The 26,297-nt window shown below is 38.5% G+C and overlaps 1 protein-coding gene and 2 long non-coding RNA genes across 3 annotated transcripts; 2 read left to right on the top strand and 1 right to left on the bottom strand.

The window, feature by feature from the left end:
- Positions 1 to 102: 102 nt before the first annotated feature.
- On the bottom strand, positions 103 to 4,058 carry ckbb (creatine kinase, brain b). Its single transcript, XM_059512985.1, has 8 exons — positions 3,911 to 4,058; positions 2,938 to 3,142; positions 2,207 to 2,361; positions 1,994 to 2,126; positions 1,691 to 1,862; positions 861 to 984; positions 582 to 771; positions 103 to 508 (listed from the first exon to the last, which is right to left on the bottom strand). The coding sequence occupies exons 2-8, from the start codon at positions 3,128 to 3,130 to the stop codon at positions 330 to 332; spliced, it is 1,146 nt and encodes a 381-aa protein (XP_059368968.1). The 5' UTR covers positions 3,131 to 3,142; positions 3,911 to 4,058; the 3' UTR covers positions 103 to 329.
- A 1,213-nt stretch (positions 4,059 to 5,271) lies between these two features.
- LOC132107300 (uncharacterized) lies at positions 5,272 to 21,469 on the top strand. Its single transcript, XR_009424267.1, has 3 exons — positions 5,272 to 5,370; positions 5,636 to 5,691; positions 20,091 to 21,469. It is a non-coding gene; the product is annotated as an uncharacterized LOC132107300 (long non-coding RNA).
- Positions 21,470 to 23,910: 2,441 nt separating this feature from the next.
- On the top strand, positions 23,911 to 24,736 carry LOC132107299 (uncharacterized). Its single transcript, XR_009424266.1, has 2 exons — positions 23,911 to 24,006; positions 24,457 to 24,736. It is a non-coding gene; the product is annotated as an uncharacterized LOC132107299 (long non-coding RNA).
- The last annotated feature ends 1,561 nt before the right edge of the window (positions 24,737 to 26,297 follow it).

Here is a 26,297-nt window from a genome sequence, read left to right as displayed (position 1 = left end):
CAACTGGACACAAGCAGAATCAAAGTAAATGAGGTGATGGATTAAACTACAGCAAAAAATAAAATTTAGTTGATCTTTTAGCAATGACACATGCACACAAACTCCATGGGCCAAAGAGACTTTATTTCTGGTGTTAAGCTCCATCTTCAACATTGCAGGACGTTTGAGATACAAAATCCTTCACACTGATGGAAGACTCGTCTAACTTTAGTGCCACTACCGTTTGGGTGGAGTGCATGTTCCTTGACGTAGTTAAGATTATTGGTACTGGAGGAAAAGGGAGGACTGGTGGAGGCAGGGAAGGAGTTAAGGTAGGAGTCACGAAGTGTTCACTTCTGCTCAGGGATAAGGTCATCAATCGACTGGCCTGCCTCCAAGCGTTTCTCCATCTCTACAAGCAGCTTAACTCCATCCACTACCATCTGAACCAGCTCAACCTCAGAGAAGCCCAGACGGTCTGCGTTGGAGATGTCAAAGACACCGCCTACTGCAGCAGTGTCAACTCCACCTGGAGACGAGAACAAGTTTAGTACTGGAGATTACATGCTGTACAGGTAACAGAACCGCAGGTGAACATGTACCTGTTCCCCGCTTTTGGAGCCTCAGTCGCTTGAGGACCTCACCAAACTTCTCATGCTTGCTGAGGTTAGGAAGTTTGACATGAACGCCGCCACGCAACCCTGTGCCCAGGTTGGAGGGGCAGGTTAGGACGTAGCCCAAGTGCTCATTCCACATGAACTCGTGGCCCTTCTCTTTGAACAGCTCCTCGATCTGCAGGACAAACCAGTTAGGATTTAACAATGTGCCAACACTGGAGATGCTGGCAATGACGAAGAGCTCGGATTGATTAAACACCCAACCTTCGTGAGGCCTGTGCAGAAGCGATTAAAGACTTCCTTCATGTTGCCACCTTTCTGCATGGAAATAACACGAAGGTGGTCTTCCTCATTCACCCAGACCAGGAATGTCTTGTTATCATTGTGCCTGTACAGCATTATGAAAAATCATTTTAGTCATTTAAAAACAAACATTTGAAGTGGATCAAAACTGTTCAGAGTTGTCCCTAAACAAATGCGTTCTTGTCTTAAGACAACTTTGAACTTTTGATACACTTCCAATGTTGAATCTGTACAATCAGATCTAGTTTTATTTTTTAAGCACCAAAATGTTCATGTCCTGTTGAAGTCACTCATTAAATTGTTGTTCGTAATAAAAAGGAAAAACCAAATAATCTTTGTACTCCAATAAATCAATTCTTTAAATGTTATATTATATTAAGATGGCACTCAAACGCATCCATTTTCTAATACACATTTTATAATAAAATATTAACCATAATATTAGCACCAACATGGATGTTTTCTTAGACATCTCACTCAAACATTAAATTAAAATTCTAATGCATTATAAAAATTACTACAAAAACAGATAATCTTAATAGGTAAAAGAGAAATTTATAACTTTATATTATTAAAAGATATAACCTAAATGCATAAAAAAAGCCAACATAACTTTTCATATCAAGCTGGAATTACCCATTAAAAACATTAGTAAATAATACTTCATTTATATACTGTAATAAATATTATAAGATGATAGCACCTAAATGTATCCATTTAGTAAGGAAGGAAAACAATCCTTTTAAAAATGACGAGAAGAGTAATGGACCCAAAAGGCCGGTCTTACTCACCAGATCCCTCTGGCATCGGGCCAGTCACGGGCCATCCCAGAGGCCAGCAGCAGTGGGGACACAGGCTTATCAAACAGGAAGTGGTCATCAATCAGCTGCTGCTGCTCCTCCTCTGTCATGTCCTTGAGGGCATAGTACTTTCCTTTAAGATCGCCATCAAGGGCTCCCAAAGCTGTGAAAAATCACAATACAACTGCATCATACAGAGTGGATGCTTCAATCACTCGTTTCCGCCCACTGCTCTTGAAACACCAATTATGAATCCTGTGCATCCTGTGAAAACAGATGCCTAGACGAGCTCACCCTCAACGGACAGACCCTCGATGGCCCGTCTCTCCCCACGGCTGCAGTGAGGAGGGAGGCAGAAGCCACGGATGCTCCTGCCAGTTCGCACTCTGGAGCTCAGGACGTAGTTGGGGTCAAGGTCATCTCCACCCTATTAAAAAGCACCAAATTAACAGGCGACCATTTTAAAACATTAAAACCAATTAGATGCACCAGACAGTCGCAATGTACCTGGAGGTTGTCTGGGTTCAGATCAGTCTTGTGTTTGTCTGTGGGTTTGTATCCCCCGTGGCGGTCCTCAATGATGGGGTCCAGGAGATCTTTGAACACTTCATACGTCTCCTCATCTCCAGCAACACAGCCCACCGTCATGATGAAAGGATGACCTGGAACAAAAGATCAGCATGGTGACCATTTTTGGAAACTTTCACACACAAACAGATCGTCACACACAAATGAGTGTGGACTCAGTGTGGACCCTGGACTCTGGACACATTAAGCTATGCACTTATCACATGACAATGAATATTGCAATTAAAAAAAAAAAATTATTATTAGCAAATTATTTAGAGACCCACTGAATTATGCCTATTATTAGCAAACGACTTCATTACAGAACAGTCAGGAATTATGATTTTGTCTGAAAATTGCATTTGTTCGTTATTCGTGGTAGATTTGTGATAGCTTGGAGATTTAAAAAAAAACACACATACATATATATATATATATATATATAGCTAGTTGGCTGCAGGTGCTATTAGGGGAGGGAAATTCTCATTCTAAAAAACATGATTGGTCAAATACATTAGTGCAGGATGAGTTACCACATTTTTGGACACGTTAACACCAATGGATTAAAAGCAGCAAAACGTGCAAGTCAAATCCTTCGACATTTGGTCACCCTGCACCCAAACGCCGGTTGATACGATGCTAATCTGGCATTTTGAAGACGGGTCGTTTACCTGGGTTGTCCACCCCGGTTTGAATGACGTCATCCACGGTAAATCCGCTGGGGGTCTGTTTGTCCCGAAGGTTTGCGTACATCTCGAGCGTCAGCACCTTCGCCATGTGGTTGTTGTGCTGGCTGAGGTCGGGATACTCCTGCTCCGCGGTGTAGTTCATCTTCAGCTGATTGTGAGTGTTACCGAAAGGCATGGTTGCGTCTACCTGGTACAGATATTTGGAAACAAGGACGCGTTAAAGTCGAATTCAAATCCGATTCGAGCACAAGCACAACGTCAGTCCCTCAGCTTAATTAACAGTGACGTAACAGCATTAAAGCGCATTTTCTGAAATGGAGGAATTCGTTTAAATGCGCTTGAACAGTTACAGCATCAAACGGTCGTGGGATGACGACAAATGTGCCCGGTGACGTGTTATGTCATGCAGCGCAGAAAATATGATGGAATGTAGAGCGCGCGACCGATAAGTGACGCATCATTACAAAGTGCATTCAAATGCATGCAGATATGGCACGTTATGTAATGCCTCCTATGCATTACGAAGGTCTTGTATGGGAATCATTTATTATTTGAAGTATGCGTAATGCGCAACGTCTCCAAAGACCTTGCAGAGAAGGAGGCTGACTGCAAGGTCGTTGCTGATGTTTGGGACAAAAGCACCTTGTCATGCATGTATCCGCATTCTTATGGCCAGCATACCATTTAAAGCGTTTAAATTGACATTACTATGCTCTCAACACGTTTAAAGAGTTTAGGAAAACATAAACAGCGCATTGCAAAATTGCCAACAGAGCTTAAATACGCGATTTCTCTTTTAATATCGATGCGTTACTCATTATACTTGAATGATTAATACAACTCACAAATGTATCATGTTTTTGTAAATTTATCTGGCAGCGTTATCACGTCATATTTTCTGAATAATATAATACCAATAAAGGCTTGATTTAGTGATCTCAAACAAAATCCATACCTTATACTGATTTTCTTTGGGAAAGCGTTATTAATCCTTCCTAAAATCCACCAGAACCCACACAAAGACTGATAATGGTGTCCAGAATAAGCAGCTTTGTGGGGTTTTTATATCAAGCCCGAGCTCTCCTCTGATTGGACGCTATTTGAGTCCATTCATTCTATTGGACAATCACATGCACAGCATCCAGTATTTGCTTACATTGGTCACATGATGTTTTTCTTGACGGCTCTTGTCATGATTGACAACAGAACTGAACAATGTGGAATTCGATCGCATGCATTTGTCAGACTCTCTTGTCTAGCATCTTACCAACTGCGTGATCATAAAAATGTCTAACCTGTACCTACTACGAACCGAGTTCCCAATATTAGCTAGGTTTTTATAAAGTCAGTTAGATTTATTAAGCCTATTTTTATTTTATTTATTTTTATTAAGAGAACCAACTTATATTACTAGGCTACATTATAAAATGCTTATCAGATTGTGTGAGTATTTATTTATTTATTTATTGCTGTAGTCTTCTTCACAGATCCTCTGGAAAACTTTGAGAGACCCCATAATCTGCTTTATTGTTCTGGCTGAATAATTACGCCACACTACGTTTTAAAGTCTTTATAACTGTCTGGCTGTTTGTGTTTGTTTAGCTTTTAATATACATCACCATAATGCACCATTACTTTGATGTAGTGTTGAAGTGGTTTTGTTTTCCCAGGAAATTAATTTTGGTTAGAGTTTATTGCTGGTTTCATGTTGTCGTCTTGTAGATTGCCTTCTGAAGCATTCTCCAATTTTGCTCCGTTACATGATACATTTGGCAGTATCTGTATACAAATGAATATGAATTAACAAAATGCTTTAGTCTCTGAACAAAGTCATCAGTCTGCTGTGCTTTAGATTTCAGTGTAACTCAACCCTAAATCAAATCTTTCAGTAACACAATATTCAGTTCAGTTCATTGTATCATTGGTATATTGTATATACACACTTTTTTGTTAAAATAAACTTTTATTCAGCAAGGACCATTTAAACTGATCAGAAGTGACAGTAAAGAGATTTATAATGTTATATTTGTTATATACATTGAAGACCGGAGTAACGGCTGCTGAAAATGAAGCGTTGCCTTCAATAAATTGTTTTTTAAAATTTAAATTTTAATGATATTTTACAGTAGTACTGTTTTACTGTATTTTTAATCAAATAAATAAGTGTGTCTCAGCATAAGATACTTTAAAATTTTTAGTAAAAAATCTTACTGACCCCACACATTTAAACAATAGTGTGTTATCTACCATATATTTATAGTAGCCAAACCTGTAAGGATTTTGCATGAATATGTTACTATAATTTGGACGTTGCTGCTTGTTTTGTCTCTGTCTCTGTATATTGCTAATGAGAACCTTCTGGATTTCCTGGATTTAAGGGACCACCTGCTGTGAAGGAAATGATATACTGCTCCTGTAAGTGTGAGGTTGTTGCCATTGTGAGTCTGAGCTGTGTATTTTTACTAGAGACACAGCTTTAACTATAGTGTTCTGCGCACAGTAAACTCACCGAGGAGCTTAACTGTGGGCTCTTGGAGAGACATCCATGCTGTGTAGATACTGCCATCTCCACAGTGCTTGACTTCTAGTGTAGTTCAATGCTGTTAGATGCTTTGTCAGAAATCACATAACGTACTGCTGTTTGTGTCATGTTAACCTGTATCTTTCTGTTTGTTTGTAGTAGGCTATCCCAGAAGGCCAAGCCCGACCACACCCATTTTTTCAGCTTTACTGAAGGTATGACACACGTTCCACGATGACAAGATTTCAATTTAGCATTAGCATTAGCATAACAACTGGTATGCTTGCAAATTAAGGCACTGTGAAATTTTCTTTGAATTCTTTTACAAAGAAAGTTTGATTTGAGAAAGAGAGAACGTGTCTCCGAATGAAGCCTATGTCTGCATCTGATGAGTATTCATGATGGCAGTGTTTTACCCCGTCAACCCTGTGGACTGTTTTTTTTTTCCCGGTTCAGGGAGTGCACCGTAGTGTGCAGCAATCACATTTTGACAGGGTGAGACAAACGCTGATGTCATGGAGGGTCTAGGGCAGAATATTTTGCCTTTAGCTTGCTCGTTTTATAGCTGCAAAGCATTGGGCAGAATACTGATGGTCGAAAACAACACCGCATGCATGCTAATGCAGAACAAAAGAGCAGCTAGAACAGCATGTCATGCTAATTGTCACCTTGAGAAGCTCACAAAGCACTACTAGAATAATGAAGTCCTTTTCTCAGATCATTTTTTTATTATACACAAGGCTAACAGCCTACAAAGTTTCTCCCCATCCGCATTGTCTTTCAAGACCTCCTGACAGGGAGCTGTCAAAATCACCCCGTCCCTCTTTTGAAAGGTCTCATTTGCATCGATCTTGAGAGCATTTAAACCGTTTTTTCTCCCCTCCTCCTCTTCCTCAGTCACCTCTCTGAAGCTCTGTGTAGGCCAAATTCAGCACTATTTAATAACTGCAGACAGGAAACCAAAAATTATTCAAATGTATTTAAATCTATTACTTATTCAAAACTCCTTTGGAAAGTGATTTTAATATAACCGCACCTCAGTGCTAAGCTTATGACCACCATTCAAAACTCTGAGGTCAGTAAGATTTTAAAGGAAATAATACTTTTATTTAGCAAGAACATATTGAAGACATTAATTATGTAACAAATCCTGAAATTTTTTTTATCATGGTTTCCAAAAAATCTTAACGGGGTCATATGACATTGCTAAAAAGAACATTATGTTGTGTACTTGGTGTAATGCAATGTTTTTATGTGGTTTAAGGTTAAAAAACACATTATAGTACATTGTTGCTCCTCAATGCCCCACCTTTCTGAAACAAAAGCTTTACAAAGCTCATCGTTCTGAAGAGCGAGGTGTGCTCTGATTGGCCAGCTATCCAGTGTGTTGTGATTGGCTGAATACCTCAAGCGTGAGACGGAAATGTTACGCCCCTTAATATACTGTGATGCCGTTTCCCAGCATGACCAGACAAAACCAAATAAAACCTATTACAAACGAGGCATTTGTTGCATCCAGTGGGGACATAATTACTCAATATAATGACTTCTACTGTGTTTTTATGCATTGCAAATCGCACTGCGTAAACATAAAACCATGTCTGCAAATCTTCCCACATTGCGACGTAGACATGTGGGGGCATGTTTAAACAAGGCGTTCTAGGGGGGCGTTGACCAGTCTTAACTTTTATAAAGAATATCTCTTTGGGTTTGAGACTTTACAGATCTTATCTATTCACGAACAGCTTGTAAAACTTCAAAGAAAAAGGAAAACTTGAAATCGCATCATATGACCCCTTTAAAAAATATGCAACAGCGATGCACAAGCAAAGTCAACATTATGATAAATAATAATTTTGAGATGAAAGGTAAAAATTATGATAAAGTCAAAGTTATGACAAAAATAAAAATTGAGATACAAAGTCATAATTATGAGATAAAAAGTCAATTATGATAAAAATCATAATTATGACAAAAGTCAAAATTATAAAAAAGTCAAAATTATGACAAAAAGTCAAAATTATAAAATACTAAGTCATAATTATGAAATAAAAATATAAATTGTTTAAAAATCATAATTATGAGAAAAAGTCAAAATTATGAGAAAAAGTCAAAATTATGAAATACTAAGTCATAATTACGGCATAAAAGGCTAAAACACTATGATAACAAAATCGTAATAATGACAGTGAAAATTACGAAATACTAAGTCCTAATTATGAGATAAAAAGTAAAAATTATGGAGAAAAAAATTAACAACAACAAAAGAAGTCAAAATTATAAGTCAGTCAAAATTATCAGATATTAAAACAATTATTAGATAAAGTAAAAATTATGATTTAAAAAATCATAATTATTAAATAAGTAGAAAATATAACAACAAACAAAAGACAAATATACAAATTATGATAAAATTATCATAATTTCATAAACATAAATATTCTTTCAAGATCACAACAGCAAGTGTGTTAACAATCATGCAAAGCCTTTGAACAGCCATACCATATACCTACAGTCCTGAATCAAAACCCATGAAAGTTTAAAGCAGCCCCATATACAGTTGAGTGCTGCACTCTACAGTGTGTTCTTGTCCAGCTTCAGTCTCTCAGCTGAATACACTGTTGTTTGGTGCAGCGTCTGAAGGGCAGGCTCTCCACTCATAGATGGGCTCTGTCACTGCAGGAGGGACAGCAGTCTAGATTTATTATTCAAGATAATTGAGCTCTTATGAAAGCCGATGCTGACCTACATTCATTTGACTGGTTAAAATTTAAATGGCCTTTACCATTGCCAGACTCTGTGACCACAATAGGTCGGGAGCAAAGGCAAAGCCAATCTTTACTGAGCATTGAATGGAGGAGCTGGAAAATTGGTTGCATCAAGCTGTTGTGTACAATACCGCCTGCCATTTTGCTTGAAAGATTTGGGCAATCTGTCATGGTTGTACAGTTGTTTTCCAGTATTACATTACATCATGCACTAGTTCTGCACATCTTTAACAATTTATTATTCCGTATAAATGTATTTTCATTGTGAAATAGTTCAGCTTAACAGAAGTTTCTACTCAAATTGATGTGACTAATAACTGTAATATTAATGACCTTTCTATCCATTCTAGAGCAGTTTTTTCCAAACATATGGCTCGAGGATAAACGCTTTAATACTGCTTGATTCCAATCAGCCAATCAGAATTGAGATATAACTTTTCAGAAAATATCTGTTTTAGGCTTACAATCTGGGTTAGGTGCTTCTACACCCTTGTTAATCATTTCCCACTGATTTTATAACAAATTATCGGGAAGGTTAGGTTTAGGGGTAGACATTTGGTTAAGTCTATATTTTTGGACAATAATGTTGATCCAGGAACATGTGTTACTTGGCAAAATCACAGCGACCGAGCTTCACCACGGTGTCTGTCACACGACTCTGTTCCCCTTTTGGACTTGAACTGATGGTAAAACTAAGGACATGATTAACTGTCTTTACATTTATTTAGAAAAATGAAGCTCACGATTATGGAAAGAGCCGTTACAATTCCGACTAGTGGTTGCGGTGTTCGGCCAATCACAATGCACTGAGTCAGCTGGCCAATCAGAACAGACTGCTCTTGTCAGAAGGAGGGACTTTGTGGAAAACCTCACGTTTGAGAGAGGCGGGGCAAAGAGGGCCTACAATAATGTATAGTATTTGAAACATAATGTTTTTTTAACATTAAAGCATGTCAATATATTCTTTTACACTAAACACACAAAATAATGATCTTTAAAAAAGCATCATATATGACCTCTTTAAACTACATAAACTCATTTCATTACACAAAATACACAAAATAATGTTCTTTTTTTTGTAACATCACATGACGCCTTTAAAAACTATTAGTTTCTTTATAGATAGAACTTTTAAAGATGAAAATCCTGGAATATTCTTTACAGATGGGACTGATTAAAGCACAGTGTAACAACATGCTTTGCTGGGTGTTGGTCTCTTTAGTACCAGACTTGCATATTAAACCATTAAGCACTCAGAAGCACTCTTATAATGGATCTCAAGTGAAAGTAAGACTTTCAGCATTTCTATATCATGCTGCTGTAATGATTCCTTGTTTCAAGGTCCATAACATGTACGTTGTTTAGAGTAAGACATATTTTGCTTAATGTAGTGCACTTAGCTGACTCACAGAAAAACAGCTCTTGTGACAGGTTAAAGGAAATACTTACTGTACTGTTATGGGTTAAAAGGTTTTAGTAAATTAATAGGATGTGAGTATCTTAAAATATTTAAGGTTAAAAAGCTCATGCGTTCAGTACTAGTAATAAGGATTTATACAATTCATATAATTGTGTTAAAAAGTTAAAATCTGACATGTTTACAAAGGGTAACAATTATAAGAGCAATATGTAAACGTTATATTGATTACTTCATTTTGTAGTGCCTAATTTACAGGTGAAAAGTGTTGATCTGTGATCGCCAAAGTGATCTTAATCTATGCACCCGTGATTGATTGCTTTTGTCTTCCAACCCTTTTCTCCGGGGAAATCGCGGTCTTTTCCTCATAACACTAAAGTTTTCAGTGAGGAAACACCTATATCACTCTTGTGATTATTTCTCCCCTTTTTCAGGTACGTTGTATACATAAAACTGAGTTGAGTAAAGGTAATAATGAGTTCACATGTTGAAGGTGTGTTTTAGTAGCATTTTGAGTATGTGAGAGTTAAGTTTGCAGAGTTTAAATTGTGCATGAGTGAGCGGAGCCCCCGCTCGGTTACAGAGAAAAATAGCTTCATAACGAGAGCAGCCGCCATTGTATGTCAATTGTGAATAAACAGAGACGCAGTATATAATCTATTTTGCTGTGTTAATTGTATAATGTCTTTCAAGCACTTTATTGAGATGTTTGGTAAATGTAGTTATTGTTTATTGAGCTAAAGCTACTTTGTGCTTGATTGACAGCTGAAGTTATATTGACAAAATGAGTATATTTTCCAGTGCATTATAGAATATGCTGTTGTGACTTAAATAAGCTATATACCATACAAAACTACTATTTGCTGTAGACCTGTTGATCTGTCAAATGTATTATTGTAAAAGATGTGGATCTGTTGATTTGTAAAATGTATCATTGTTGCAAATATAACACTAAAGTTTTCAGTGAGGAAACACCTATATCACTCTTGTGATTATTTCTCCCCTTTTTCAGGGGTGTAACATTTTGGAGGCACCGCTGGGATTGCTGTTCAGATGTCCAGTGGCCACATACTGGTCGTTAAATTCCGAGCCAGCTAAATCCCCCCATAACAACCCGGGCAGGGAGGAAAGTGTTGCTGTTCGAAGGGACCTGGATCCTGGTGGCTAAGTACGTGTCAACTGAGGCCATTAAGAGATCATCAGAGACAGTAAAGACCATCTGGTTCAAGTCCTGCACAGTAAAAGTTTCTCCTGTCCTGTCAACATGACAACCACGTTGGAAGAGCTACAGGGAGAGTTAGTAGGGAAATTGCACACCCTGACTAAAGACGAGTTACTAGAGATATGTGATTTTCTTGGCATATCAGGTGAACAGAGAAGAAATGTCCAAGACAAATCCCGCATATCATTGATGACTCGTATCATGATGTTCATTGAAAGAGAGGAATTGGCAGAGTTAGAAGATGGCGGCATGACGGAATTGTTACTACTTCAAGACAAAATGGCGGAGATAATCAGTGGCATGGACAACAACAGAAACAGATCGCAGAATAGAGGAACCGAGAGCTGTAACCCCACAACAAGGAGTGAAAACTGAGCAGGTTACTGCAGTCAATGCAATGATCAGTGATTCTCTGCGCCAGCCCCAAATCCCTGTCCATCCTCAGGTGAGCATTCAGCCCTCACCTAGCGCTCAGCCACAGCCCAGTCAATACTGGCGCAAAGAGTTTAAGATTTCTGGGCAGATAGGTGAACCGGGCCAGAAAGAGAAACTGATTTTTTCCAGCCTTGCCCATCAGATTGAGAATGGACTTAACAGAGGTTATCCTGAGGTAGAAATTGTAGATGCAGTAATCAGGGCTATTTCTCCGGGCTCACAGCTCCGCAGCTACTTGGAAGGTAAACCCCAGCTAACTCTTCCCACGCTTAGATGCATCCTGCGTTCCCACTTTCAAGAGAAGAGTGCGACAGAGCTTTACAAACAGCTAACTTCAGAATCACAGCACTGCAAGGAGACCCCTCAAAGCTTCCTGATGCGCGTCTTCGATTTGAGGCAGAAAGTACTGTTTGCATCCCAGGAGTCAGAATCAGGACTTAAGTATGACCCGGCGCTGGTCCAGCGTATGTGTTTACACACAGTCCTTACGGGTCTCCAGAGTGACAGTATCAGGATAGACATGCAGCCTCTCCTGCTAGATAGTGAAACATCAGATGAGGTTTTGCTAGAGAAGCTTAACGTTGCTTGTGCTAATGAAATAGAAAGACGAAATAAAAAGCGGTTTAATGCCACACAGCCTGCTACAAATGTCAGTGTAGTCCAGTCAGATGATACGCCATCTGCAAAGTGTTCTGCGAAGGACGTCAAAGCGAAGATACCCGCAGAACTATTAACAGAGCTAGCTGAACTTAAGACGGGGGTAGATTCTCTAAAAGGTCTCAGTGCAGAGATAGCTCAGATTAAGGAGACATTACAGCAGCCTATGTTTCAGTCACAGCCTTATGCTTATGCCCCACCTCCAGTTAGGAGGCCAGATAGGGAATTCCAGCCACCTCTTCCCCAGCAGCAGTATTACAGCAACTACAGACAGCCCCAAACACCACCCGACTCTGTACAGCATCAATATGCACCTAACTGGTATACAAACCGCTCTGCTCAAGCTACAAGGAGGTGTTTTATCTGCCAGCAGGCCAGAACTGATGAACGCTGCACACACTGCTTCCGATGTGGGAGTGGAGAACATTTTCAAGCTGGATGTAAAATCCGTGGCGTCAGACCATCACGAGAGGCCCCTTTAAATGGGAAAGGGTTACCGCTGAGGGACGAGTGTTAACCATAGCTATCGAAAAGTCCCAGAAATGTGCAAATTGTGCCAGAGAAGATTTAATTGAGAACCTGAAACAATGTTCATTATGTAAAGAGACACTGTATTGTTCCAAAACATGTCAAAACCAGCATTGGACCAAACATTCTGAAAAATGCAATCACCTGAAAATTGACTCTACCAGTAAAAAGCTTTTCTGCACAGAGGAAAACGGCCTCTCTTTGCCATCTCTAGCACAGGTTTGCCACCCCCATAAGGTCACCTCGTTAGTCGGCAGACAGTGTCTTGTTGAGTGTCACCTGAATCACCAACACCTCCAAGCTCTATGGGACACAGGCTCTCAGGTCTCAGTCATTGATGAACGATGGAAAGAGGAATACCTCCCAAACGCAAGGCTGAGAGATGTTTCAGAAATCCTGGACTCACCTGACGATCTAAGATTGACTGCAGCAAATGGGACTGAAATGCCGTACCTGGGATGGATTGAGACAACTTTTCGCCTAGCCTCTGAAACTGACCAAACAAAAGAACTGATCATCCCAGTGCTGGTAATGAAAGGCTGTCACCTATCTCATCCAATCATAGGTTTCAATGTTATTGAGCACATCCTGGCAATGACTGAACAGACTAAGCGGTACAGTACAGTGAGAAAAGCTTTTCCAAGCCTCAAAAGAAACAAGGTGAGCGCTTTTATACAGGCTGTTAGCGCAGAACAGACAGATGAATATGGGGTGAAAATAAAGGAAAAGAAGGCTGCTGTACCAAAACACAGTAGTATTCAGATTGAGTGCCGTCTAGCTTCCCAGCCTTTCAAAGAGGACACGACAATGCTCTTTCAGCCAGACCTGAACCCTCAGTGGCCAGATGGACTTGAGTTCTTTGATACTTTAGTCAGAGTCAGGAAAGGTGTTTGTCCAGTCATTATGCTTGATGTCTCTAACCCCACTGACCATGACATTGCCCTGTTAGGACGCACAATAATCGGTACAGTACAAACCATTATGACTGTGCTACCTGCCCAAGTCGTTGAAAAAGCTGTCACCTCAGCCACAGTGAATCATACCAGCGTTCGAACCCAATGTAATTCTAGTGAACAGTGGGATCCACCAGTAGAGTTAAGTCACCTAACCGAAGGGCAGAGAGAGGTAGTTAGGCAAATGCTTAGAGAAGAGTGTCACTCCTTCTCCAGATCAGACAATGACATTGGCTGCATTGAACGGTTGAAAATGACTATTTCTCTAAAGGACTCAGAGCCGGTCAATCGCACATACATGTCAGTGCCCAGGCCACTGTATCAGGAGATGAAAGGTTACCTTCATGACCTCATAGCTCAGGGCTGGGTGAGAAAATCAAACTCTTCATACTCTTCACCTGTTGTGTGTGTTCGGAAAAAGGACGGGACCCTCCGGTTGTGTATAGATTACAGAGAGCTGAACCGAAAGACACATCCCGACCGCCAGCCAATCCCTCGGGTCCAAGACATCCTGGACAGTTTAGGTGGTAATTCCTGGTTCTCCCTCTTAGATCAGGGAAAAGCATATCACCAGGGGTTTATCTCTGAAGAAAGCAGACCACTGACAGCATTTGTGACCCCGTGGGGACTCTATGAGTGGATACGTATGCCATTTGGTCTCATGAATGCTCCTGCAGCTTTTCAGCGTTGTATGGAGGAATGTCTGGAAGGGCTCCGGGATAACATCTGCATTCCTTATCTTGACGACACACTAGTTTTCAGTAAAACTTTCGACAGCCATGTGAATGATGTGCGTAAAGTTTTGCAGCGCCTCAGAGAGTATGGCATCAAACTCAAGCCAAGTAAGTGTGACCTCTGTAAACCCCAGGTCCGTTATTTGGGAAGAATAGTGTCTGCAGAGGGCAGCAAAGTTGACCCAGCCGATTTTGAAGCAGTAAGAGCATTGAAAGATATCAGACCAGAGACGGTGGGCCAGCTCAGAAAAATGCTTGGGTTACTCACTTACTACAGACAGTACATCAAAGACTTTTCTAGGAAGGCCAGTTGTCTTTATGACCTCCTGAAAGCAGAGAAAGTACCTGACCACCCACGGAAAACTAAAACAAAGAAAATAAGTCACGTTGTGCCCTCAAACAAGCCAATCATGTGGAGTGACCAGCACCAACAGTCACTTGAACAGTTGATTGAATGTTTGCTTCACCCACCAGTCTTAGGTTTCCCTAATTTCACTCAGCCATTTGTTGTACACACTGATGCGTCACACCAAGGCTTGGGAGCAGTTCTCTACCAAAAGCAAGATGGGAAGCTTAGGGTCATTGCTTATGGTTCTCGAACATTAACAGCAGCTGAGAAGAACTATCACTATCACTCTGGCAAGCTAGAATTTCTAGCTCTAAAATGGGCAATCACTGATAAGTTCCGTGATTATTTATACTATGCTCCGACATTTACTGTGTACAGCGATAACAATCCGCTCAGCTACATACTGTCTACTGCAAAACTGAACGCAACCACTTCCAGGTGGGTTGCAGAATTAGCTGATTTCCACTTTACGATCAAGTACAGGCCGGGCAGAGAGAACAGTGATGCAGATGCTTTGTCAAGGATGCCACTGGATGTAGAGTCACTGATGAGAGAATGTTCTGAAGAGCTTCCACCAGACACTATTACTGCCACGATACAAGCAGTTGAGGTACAGAAAGAGTATGTTGCAACTTGGTCACTCTCAGCTGCATCTATGTCAGTATCAGTTGAAGGTGAGACAACCGCTGCATCCATCAGCTCGATTCCAAAAGGTGAAATAAGAGAAGCACAAAAATCTGACCCGGTCATCCGTCCTGTGCTCGATTTCAAACTATCTGGTTCCAAACCACCAGTTAAGGAGCAAAAAGAATCCAGTCCAAAGATAAAATGCCTATTGCGAGAATGGGACAAATTGACAATAGACAGTGATGGCATTCTGTACAGAATCACTACAGCCCGCAAGCAGTTAGTTCTACCAGAGCAGTACAAAGGTAAAGTGATGCAAGAGTTACACAATAACATGGGACACCAAGGTACTGACCGCACTGTATCACTAGTCCGTGACCGCTTCTTCTGGCCATATATGCAATCTGATATTGAGCACTATGTGACTAAAACTTGTAGCTGTGTCAAACAGAAAAAGCCAAGCCATGAAATAAGAGCTCCTCTGACAAACATTGTGACTACACAGCCATTTGAACTGGTATGCATAGACTTCCTCCATCTTGACAGATGCAAAGGCGGATACGAGTACATCCTCGTTATTGTTGATCATTTTACACGCTTCACGCAAGCCTATGCCACCACGTCCAAGTCAGGAAAAACTGCTGCGAATCTCATCTTCAATGACTTTGCCCTGAAGTTTGGGTTCCCCGTCCGCATCCACCATGACCAAGGGGGAGAATTCGAAAATCAGTTGTTCCATCAGTTAAAGAAACTCAGTGGCATGGCGGGGTCCAGAACAACACCCTATCACCCGATGGGTAACGGTCAAGTGGAACGTATGAACAGAACCTTGTTGCAAATGTTAAAGACACTAACTGAGACACAAAAGTCAAATTGGAAAGAGTCCCTGCACAAACTAGTTTATGCATATAACTGCACCCGTTGCGAAGTGACTGGCTATTCACCCTTTTATCTTCTGTTTGGGAGATCACCCAGGCTTCCAGTCGATATGCTCTTTGGATTGTGCACAGAGACAGGTCCCAGTAACCAGCGAGACTATGTGGAGAAATGGAAACAAGGGATGGAGGAAGCATACGCCATTGCAAATGAAAATGCTCAGAAAAATGCTGAAAGAAGTAAGAAGTACTATGACACCAAAGTAAGGAGTGCAGTGCTACAGCCTGGCGAGCGAGTTCTGATTAAAAACCTTACACCAAGAGGAGGACCCGGTAAACTCCGTAACTATTGGGAAGATGCAATTCACACAGTAGTGAGACAAATGGGTTCAGACCTGCCGATTTATGAATTGAGACCAGAAAAGGGTAGGGGACGCTCCAGAGTCCTGCACAGAAATCTACTCATGTCCTGTGACCACTTACCATTTGAGACACAACCAGACATGACTAACGAGGACAAAAGTAAGAAAAAAAGGAGACATCAGCCTGCATCACAGTCTTTTGACTCTGATGAAGACAGCGGGGATGAATATGACCTTCATCATGAGCCACTACAAGTCCCCACATACATTGAATCAGCGAGAGAGTCGGAACACAGACCTCCACCACTAAAAGAGACTGTTGTAGTGCCAGTTCCTGATATGCTACCAGCACAGCTCCTTGTTGAGAAGCAGTTGGAGAGGCCAACAACCGTTAAAGACTTACTTGCTGAAGAGATTAACTTGCCTGCTGAGGAAATGAACTTGCCTGATGAAAATCCGCCTGATGATCATCCATCAAGGACCTTTCCTTTATTAACTCCTGTTGCTGAACCTGAGGACCCAGCCTACCAGCGGCCACAAAGAGAAAGACACCCTCCAAGACGTATCACCTATGATCAGCTTGGTAGCCCTTCCTTGTACAGTATCCAGCCACAACCGCAGTTGTTCTCTGTCTACCCGGTCCCGGCACCAGGACTGGTTCCGTGGTTGCCATCATCACACCAATTTTACCTTCAGCCACCCTGCATGTATGGACTTCAGCAAGCATAACGCTATAGAGATGACATGTTTGACTGCTTTTATGGACTGTTGATTAATGCAAGAGACAATTTGTAGACTATGCCTACAGATCATTGAGTCTGATGGACTGTTGATTAATAGAGAAATGAGTCCTCAATGAGAAAGGACTGCTTATGGACTGTTTATACAGCTGGTCAACAGATATGGACTGTGGATAATGCGTTGACTCTATTTGAGCTGTGACCTTTGACCTCTGCTCAAGTACTGGCTCACAGAAGATGATTTTCTAGGTCCAGAGCCTAAGAGACTGTTTAAGATGAATGTTGGTAATGTCGGGACGACATTTATTTTGTCGGGGAGAATGTGACAGGTTAAAGGAAATACTTACTGTACTGTTATGGGTTAAAAGGTTTTAGTAAATTAATAGGATGTGAGTATCTTAAAATATTTAAGGTTAAAAAGCTCATGCGTTCAGTACTAGTAATAAGGATTTATACAATTCATATAATTGTGTTAAAAAGTTAAAATCTGACATGTTTACAAAGGGTAACAATTATAAGAGCAATATGTAAACGTTATATTGATTACTTCATTTTGTAGTGCCTAATTTACAGGTGAAAAGTGTTGATCTGTGATCGCCAAAGTGATCTTAATCTATGCACCCGTGATTGATTGCTTTTGTCTTCCAACCCTTTTCTCCGGGGAAATCGCGGTCTTTTCCTCATAACACTAAAGTTTTCAGTGAGGAAACACCTATATCACTCTTGTGATTATTTCTCCCCTTTTTCAGGTACGTTGTATACATAAAACTGAGTTGAGTAAAGGTAATAATGAGTTCACATGTTGAAGGTGTGTTTTAGTAGCATTTTGAGTATGTGAGAGTTAAGTTTGCAGAGTTTAAATTGTGCATGAGTGAGCGGAGCCCCCGCTCGGTTACAGAGAAAAATAGCTTCATAACGAGAGCAGCCGCCATTGTATGTCAATTGTGAATAAACAGAGACGCAGTATATAATCTATTTTGCTGTGTTAATTGTATAATGTCTTTCAAGCACTTTATTGAGATGTTTGGTAAATGTAGTTATTGTTTATTGAGCTAAAGCTACTTTGTGCTTGATTGACAGCTGAAGTTATATTGACAAAATGAGTATATTTTCCAGTGCATTATAGAATATGCTGTTGTGACTTAAATAAGCTATATACCATACAAAACTACTATTTGCTGTAGACCTGTTGATCTGTCAAATGTATTATTGTAAAAGATGTGGATCTGTTGATTTGTAAAATGTATCATTGTTGCAAATATAACACTAAAGTTTTCAGTGAGGAAACACCTATATCACTCTTGTGATTATTTCTCCCCTTTTTCAGGGGTGTAACACTCTCAGCTGCAGATGGGATGGAGCTGCAACAAACACACTGAATTACATAACACACTCATATATTGTCTAATTCACTAACATTACACACACAATGTTTCTCACACAGCATGTGACGTCACAGTGATGTGCATGGGCTGTGCAGAGGGATTGGTGTTTGTATCAGAGAATATCATGTCTGTAGCAGGTTTATATGATATGGAACAACCGCTCTCCCCAAAATCCATATGGATCACTCTAATCGTGTTTTGAATTTCATAAGGAGTGGAGTGGGTGGGGTCTTTCTCTCTTTCTCTCTTTCTTCTGCTGGTGTCTTAGCTGGTCACGTGTGGAGGCATGCACATGATGCTACATGACAGCTCAGCTGACTTGCTCTACTGTGTAGCATTTAGTGCTGCCATTATATACAGCAGACCTAATCTCAAGCTGTGACTGTTTTGGAACAATCTGCATTTTGTCTGTGACTGTGTCCATCACAAAAAAACAAAAACAAAAAAAAACCTGTAGGAGACTTGAGTAATATCAATTGAGTTGTGGCTATGCTAACAACACTAATCTCTAACAAGCATAACGTACACAAGTACACTTTTAAATTGCATTTTTATAACTAATTGTAGTTCTGTTTTTCCCCAGTTTTGGTTGACATTGATTTTTTTTTTATCTAAGTCTAATGAATACCTTGACGTTTTCTGGAATATTGTTTTTTTTTTGTGTGGAATTTTTTTTTATTTTTTTATTTTTAAGTTAAACATGTGTTTGTAGAGTGAGTGTTGATTTTGTATTGTTTTGCCATGTTCTGTTTTTTTTTTTTGGGGGGGGGGGGGGGGGGGGATTTAGCAGTTATTTAACTGATAAATAAATAAATCAGTTATTTTGAATTTAGATATTGAAAATGTTTGTACATTTTTTGTGCATTTTCGTAAATATTGTACATTTTTACATGTAGATCATTTTTGCTGTCATTTAACACTAAATCGGTAACACTTTACAATGAAGTCTGATCAGTTAACATTAGTTAATGCATTAACATGAACTAACAATGAGCAATGCATTTGTTGCAGTTTTTTGTAATCTTTGTTAATAGTTCATATTAGCTCAAGTCCATTAAATAATATGAAATAATATTAACAGCAATAATATAAAAGTAACCTTTGATTTCTAATAATGTATTCGTAAATTTTGTATAGAAAAGTAACTCAATTTTGGACTCACATGATTTAATGACTTAATAAAAACGCATTATAAAGTGTCAATAATATATATTTTTTTAAAATAAACAGTTAATAGCACCATTAAATGTAATCTTTATCAAATCTCAAAATGAGTCCCCAGTATTTCATACTGTACATTATGATGTTGTGATGCCTAAATAAAAAAAAAAACTTGATTTTATTTTTCATTTGATGTTATTTAATTCATTTAGACAAAATAGTATAGAATTAAATAATTATGAGTTTATCTTTTGTTTCTTTATTCTATTCTATAATGGATGTAATGTTTTCAGTTCATCATTGGGATGGAGCACGTCTAACATTGGCCTCTCCTCTATATTTCTCTCCTCTCGTCTCTCTCTCTCTCTCTCTCTCTCTCTCTCTCTCTCCCCCTCCTCCAGCTACAGTGGGTTTGTCTAATCTGGAGTGGGAGTAAGGGAAAGGCTCATTTCTCCCTTAATGCATCTTTAAACAGCCTCCTGTTCCCCAAAACCACTTATTAGAGAGAATGATGGAGAGGGAAGAACCCAGTGACCTTCATCTGTCTGCTTCTCGTTTGGTTTTGCCCTGTGGCCATGTGGCCCTATTTTTCGTCCGTTCTCTGCGCTGTAATTGATTTCTGAGCTAGGAGACAAAATTGGACCTACATGTCATCATGGTTCTAGCTGTCTGCTGCAGACGAGCTATCATTAGACCAGTGCAGAATAGAGTTCTCCTTCCTTTTCCACCTGCTGGACGTTCATTCACAGAAGCCCATTTGCATATGAACGCCATGGCTACTGTATTAATGAAACATTGCCTCCATTGTTGCTATGAGAACAAAAGCGGCGATGATGTCATGGCGCTCCTTTCACCTCTCCACGCTGGAAGATAAGCTGAGAGGACACAGCAGGCTGTGTGGAGTGGCTCATTATGAGTGAAGGCATGGTTCCCAGCCTCTGCACTGACTGGATGCCCACGCAGTCTCCCTGCCAACCGTTCAGCAGAATGGTGGAAAATGCCACATTCAACCGATTCATGTCATTGTTTAAAAGGTCTTGAAAAGGCATGTGATATAGAAGCTTTTTGGCTTGGTTGCCCTGCTGATTGCCCTGATTAGATGTTTTCATTTCTTTATAGAGTTTTCTTGCAGTTGTACAAAACTGAATTGCTTTTGGAGGTTGCAACTTTATGCAAATGAGGGATGCTGGTGTAATGTACTGGAAGCAAATTGGTTATTCACTGTCATTAGACGTTTGTATTAATGTTGTTTTATTTATTTAGGACTATTTACTGAATTTATTTAGTCTAATTTAATGACATTTTATTGGTTATTGGATCAGATTTTTCATGTATGTCTCAACTGTTTTAATATTTAGATTACCTTTATCATCTAACACTTCTTGAATCTCATTTTTGAGACTTTAACTCATTTGAACAATCTAATAACACTGCTAAATGTAATTTTTAGCAAATCTCAAAAAGAATATCCATTTTTCATAATGTATATAATAATGTTGTGAAAACCATTGATTTTAGTATACAGTGTTTCATTTTTATTTATTTAGATGAAACCCTGGAGGTTTGTGAAGGCATTCATGAGTTGACGAAAAGCTAATAATCAGTCAAATTAAATGTAAAATTAAAATAGATAAACATTATACATTTTTACGGAATTTCCAACATTTTTGTGGAGAGAAGTTTACAAGGATTTGGCATAAGCTCTAGTGTTTGAATGAAAGGAAATAATTTAAGATAGACAGTATTGTGAATTGCAAAATAAATTATTGTTAAAATTAATATAATTTATTCTACTTTGCAGTACAATTATGATTTTTGAAATATTTATGTTTTCAGCTTTTATAATTAGTGAAAAATAATAATTTAATTTAAGTTGTTTTTAAAAATAAAGTACTTACTAAAAAAAAAGAAATATTTTAAGAGTTTACTTGCATATTATGTGGCCATAATCGACCATCAGAGAACTGTGAATGTGTCGTTAATTTACTTAAGCATTAACTCAAAATCTCAAAGGTGCTTTTCACTTTTTTGCTATTAACGAACCATTAACTATGACTTTTGCCTAAATAAACTCCTAATTTGCTGCTTATTAATAGCGAGGTAGTTGTTAAGTTTAGGTATTGGGTATTAGGGATGTAGGATATGGTCATGGAGAATATGTGCTTGATAGAAAACAGCCAGTATGTTAATAATAGGCTAATTAGCAACTAGTTGAGAATTGGTCTCTATACTAAATTGTTGCCTATTTTATGTCTAAGGGGCTTGGCTAACAAAAAAAAAGTTTGGGAGTCCTTGATTTAGATTGAGTAATGTTATTTAAATGTAATATTGGCCAATTATCAGTTACTGACCACATTGGATTGAAATATAATTATCAGACAGAATTTTGATATTGGTGCGTTTATAGATTCAGAAAACTGCATGAGAGCAGACCATAATGAAGACAGCCACACTGGCTTTACAAAAGCAGCACATCTCTGGGGGTTTGGGCAGTATTGAGCATTTCTACCACATCAGTGAATGTGCAGTGTAAAGCTTGGCTTTATCTTTTACTTATTCTATCATTCTCCCCATTATCTCTCTGATCCCATCATACAGTGAATTTCACATCCATTAAAGTGTTATATAATCATGTTTAATGCCAGTGTCCTTCATCTTGGTACTGAACGAGCTCAGAGATCTTTGCCAACCTAATGCTAAAAGGCTAACAGCAGATAATCTGTTTGACCATAACATGCAAACAGCCTTAAAATGTTTCCTTTTATCTGTATTACATGATCAATTGGTCTTCAGAAAATTGTTCAAAAGATAAAAAAGCCATATTCTTTATGCTCTAAGATGCTTTTCTGTTTATCTTTTGAAGAGCAGGACTATATGTCATAACCCCCACTATCACCTCCATAGTTTCATTCCCTTCATGTCCTTAAGCAATCTCTACTTGTCTAACAACTTCTAGGACATTTATTACCCAAATCCATCACTGTCAGAAGCATCCTCCTCCTAAACATCCTTCTATTAAAAAACACAACTTGATTGGTTCTCCGGTGTACCTTTATTTATTTTCACAGCAAGTGTGAATGATGTATCTTGTCTCTATGAAAATCAAATTAAAAGCAAGTTGACTTAAACTATTTTTCAAACGTCTGGGGTCAGTAAGTCTCTCATGCTCAAAAATACAGTAAAAAATCATATTAAAAATACTTTAAAAACTGTAATAATCAGAAATATTATTACAACTTAAAATAACTGTTTTCTGTTTTAATATATTTTAAACTGTAATTTATTCCTGTGATGACAAAGCAGAATTTTCAGCATCATTACACCAGTCTTAACACTGTAAAAAATAAAAACCCAACATATTCAATTATTCAAAAATATTCAACAATTTTTAACTGGCCTGATTGAATTTATAAAAATCAACGCACATTAATTCAGTTTAGCCAATTGAAACATTTAGATGTGATCAGCCAGTAGAAACATTTGAGTTAGAGAGGTCTGAATTTTTTCAGTGTCACATGATCCTTCAGAAATCATTCTACTATGCTGATTTACTACTCAAAAAATATTTCTTATTTCTGTATTTCTTTTATACATGTTTAAATGAAACATAACATTTTTCAGGATTCTTTGATGAATCGAAAGTCCAAAAGCAGATCATTTACTTGAAATATGAATCTTAAAAAAACAAAAACAACAAACAAACATTAAAAAATTCTCTACTAATACTTTTGATGAGTTTAGTACATTTTATATGAATAAAAGTATTAATTAAAAAAGCTTAATGACCCCAAACAATTACACTTGATCAACATTGTTTGGCTTGGCACCTGTCTTTAGTTTTCAGAGATCTTTGGACCTCCCGCTGCCCCTGTTGGCATTGCTTAAAACACAGGAACACGGTACTGTGGCTTTTCATGCCCACATCAACAGTCCATGTGACAGTGTCGTCCTGTGTTCTTTTCAAAGCAAGATATTCATTAAACCTCTCTCATCTGACACCTGTGTCTGCCACCGAGCCATGGGAAATGCAGAGGATTTCAAAGCGCCGTTGACAAGATGCATTCACAAAGGCTTGCAAAGTGTTTCAGGGACATGGGGAGCATGTCTGCTGACTGTAATTATCCTCTTGCATAATAGTTTGGTCTCGCTTGGTGCTTGTGTTCAAACCTGCACACTCTCACCTATCTCTCTCTGGATAAAAGGCCATGAGGATGGAGGGAACTGGGACAGAGGAGGGGAGGTTGCAGCCCACCTGTGTCTGAAAGATTGAGTGTCCTTGCTCATTTTCCACCTACAAGCACTCTCACAGCTTCAACTGTAAGCTTTGCTGCATTACATACTGTATTTAGTGCATTACAGCACTGTAAAAATTATATCTGTAAAGTAACAGAAACAGTACTGGTAGTTCATTGCCTGGACAATATCCATACATTTTACAGACATTTCGGTTAACTCTAAAACACAATGCAATCCAGTGTGAGATTCAAAATACATGTAAAATGCCTGTAAAACATAAATATATATTGCAAAAAAGGGGTTTTAGATGTATTTTAAAATATATTTTCTATACATTTTATTAAATTTATTAAGTCTTTACTGTGTTGTAAAATGTATAATCTTAACACAACCCAACATAAAGACGAGGTGTCAGTCAGCTGCCTCAGCAGCAGCCGTTTCGTGCTTGAAATGGATTTTATAATACTGGGTTAAATTTAATCTGATGTTAAACTATGTTCTCTAATCTCAGTACTGTTTGTTTATGAGCAGGTTATGGAGTCAGTTATTGCATCTTTCAGCTACGAGTGAAATGCAAGGCCGCAGTCTGAAGTTCCCCCGCGAACAGCAGCCCTTCACCGGCTCAGATTTCGGCAACACACCGGCATGACAATTAGCTCTTTTTTGCAATAACAGAGAACAGTTGAAAACACTTAAATTAAAATGCTACTTTAAAATGTTACATTTTTTAATAGTAAAATGCTTGTTCAATGAGTTTAAATGTTTGTAATATTTAACCCCAAAATCTATTAAATTCAAATAATGTCTTGTATTTTGTTCATGGGTGTGCTTGCTTAAAGGTGCCACAGAATGTATTGTTACAATGTTTAAAATTGTTCTCTGATGTCACAAGAGTGTGTATAAAAATTTTCTTTCAAAATACCCTACAGATTATTTTTTATAGCTTGTTGAAATTGCCACTTTTAGGGAATGAGCTAAAAAGCTTGGTTTAAGTGTATGTCCCCTTTAAATGAGAATGAGCTGGTGCTTCCGCCTCCCTCCCAGTGTTGCCAAGTCCACGGTTTTCCCACAGAATGGGGCTACTCTAACACTGTTGCCGCGGGTTGCTTTTCATGTCCGTTGCGATAACCTGACAACCTTGCTTCATTCTCAGACCAGTGCAGAGCTATAAGAGCTAATGCTCACGGGCACAACGGTGTTATGGTGACCATGTTACTGACCTCAGATATTGCTTCCAAATGCAATTTTTAACTACCACATTCCTATTCACGATCATTCTGGTAGCACGCAAGGCAGCATTAGTGAAAATAGGCAGAGACAATGGGAACTTTAGCAACATTAGCCTTACAGAAAGCCAATAAGCTCTTTTGGAAAACTAAATATGATGCCTGATGCTAACTTTGTCTGGTGTCTGGAGGTTTGTGCACGAAGCGTTGGTATTGATCTCTCTCTCAGAAGCAGGACTCCAGCACTGAACTGACCCTCGTTTGTGAGGCAGTGGAGTCCGTTGTAAAATGTTAGCACAAAGTATAGTTTTTTATGTATAATAGTGATTTTTGCATTCTATGGCACCTTTAATAATAAATGTTCACCTTTTGACTATTGTTGTTTTAAGCAAGCATTTTTAAACAAGTTGACTTTAAACAAAACATCCCAGCATTTTGGGTATATTTATCCCAACCAGCTCGGTCAAAATGACCCAACTTGTGTCTGGCCAATATTTACCCAGCACTGGGTTCCCAAATAACCCAAGTTGTTGTTTTTTTCTTTTCATATTTACCTGTACCCTTCAGCAAGTAGGAAATATACAGAAATTTAATAAAGTTAAATTGTAATTTTAGGGTTAGAAATTGGAGTTAAGATTAGGTTTTAATGTATCTTAAACTTATTTAGTTTTTAAGACAACATTTAAAACATTTTCATTTTATTTCAGTAATCAAAAATGTTTACATTTTAGTTAGCAATATTAACAATGATTTAAATAAATATGTTTTTGATACGTTTAGTTACTTATTCCTCATATATTTATATTGACCACAATATTTATTTTAAAATATAAGTTTTGCACAAAGCGCACAGTTTCCAATAGAGTTTGACATTCGCATGTTGGTAAGCTAATTGCATTATATTCTAACACACACATGTACTTTTGTTAAACTGCCCATTCTAATTATATTGAAATAGTTTTTATCAATACTTTTTAGTAATGAATTAAATTAGGCCCTATTAGTTTACAACTCTGTCCACCATCTTGGATATATATTTTTTTTTTTTTCACTGAGCATGTCACAGTACTGTCCTAAAATTTTAATTCATTTTTGGAATGGAGCTAAAGACTCTCTTTTTTCATTCAGTTTTATGTCTGATAGCTC

The sequence above is a fragment of the Carassius carassius genome, chromosome 27 (assembly GCF_963082965.1).
Source record: "Carassius carassius chromosome 27, fCarCar2.1, whole genome shotgun sequence".
Lineage (NCBI taxonomy): Eukaryota > Metazoa > Chordata > Actinopteri > Cypriniformes > Cyprinidae > Carassius > Carassius carassius.
The sequence above is the reverse complement of the archived record's forward strand: the minus strand, read 5'-3'. Positions and strand labels throughout refer to the sequence as shown.

What these genes read in the sequence shown, in the direction of transcription:
- ckbb (XM_059512985.1), bottom strand. Translation starts at nt 3,130, where the DNA reads ATGCCTTTCGGTAACACTCACAATCAGCTGAAGATGAACTACACCGCG. An exon ending in CCCGATGCCAGAGGGATCTG is followed by an intron (nt 985 to 1,690) that starts GTGAGTAAGACC and finishes AATGCTGTACAG; the next exon opens with GCACAATGATAACAAGACAT. An exon ending in TCTGCACAGGCCTCACGAAG is followed by an intron (nt 772 to 860) that starts GTTGGGTGTTTA and finishes TTTGTCCTGCAG; the next exon opens with ATCGAGGAGCTGTTCAAAGA.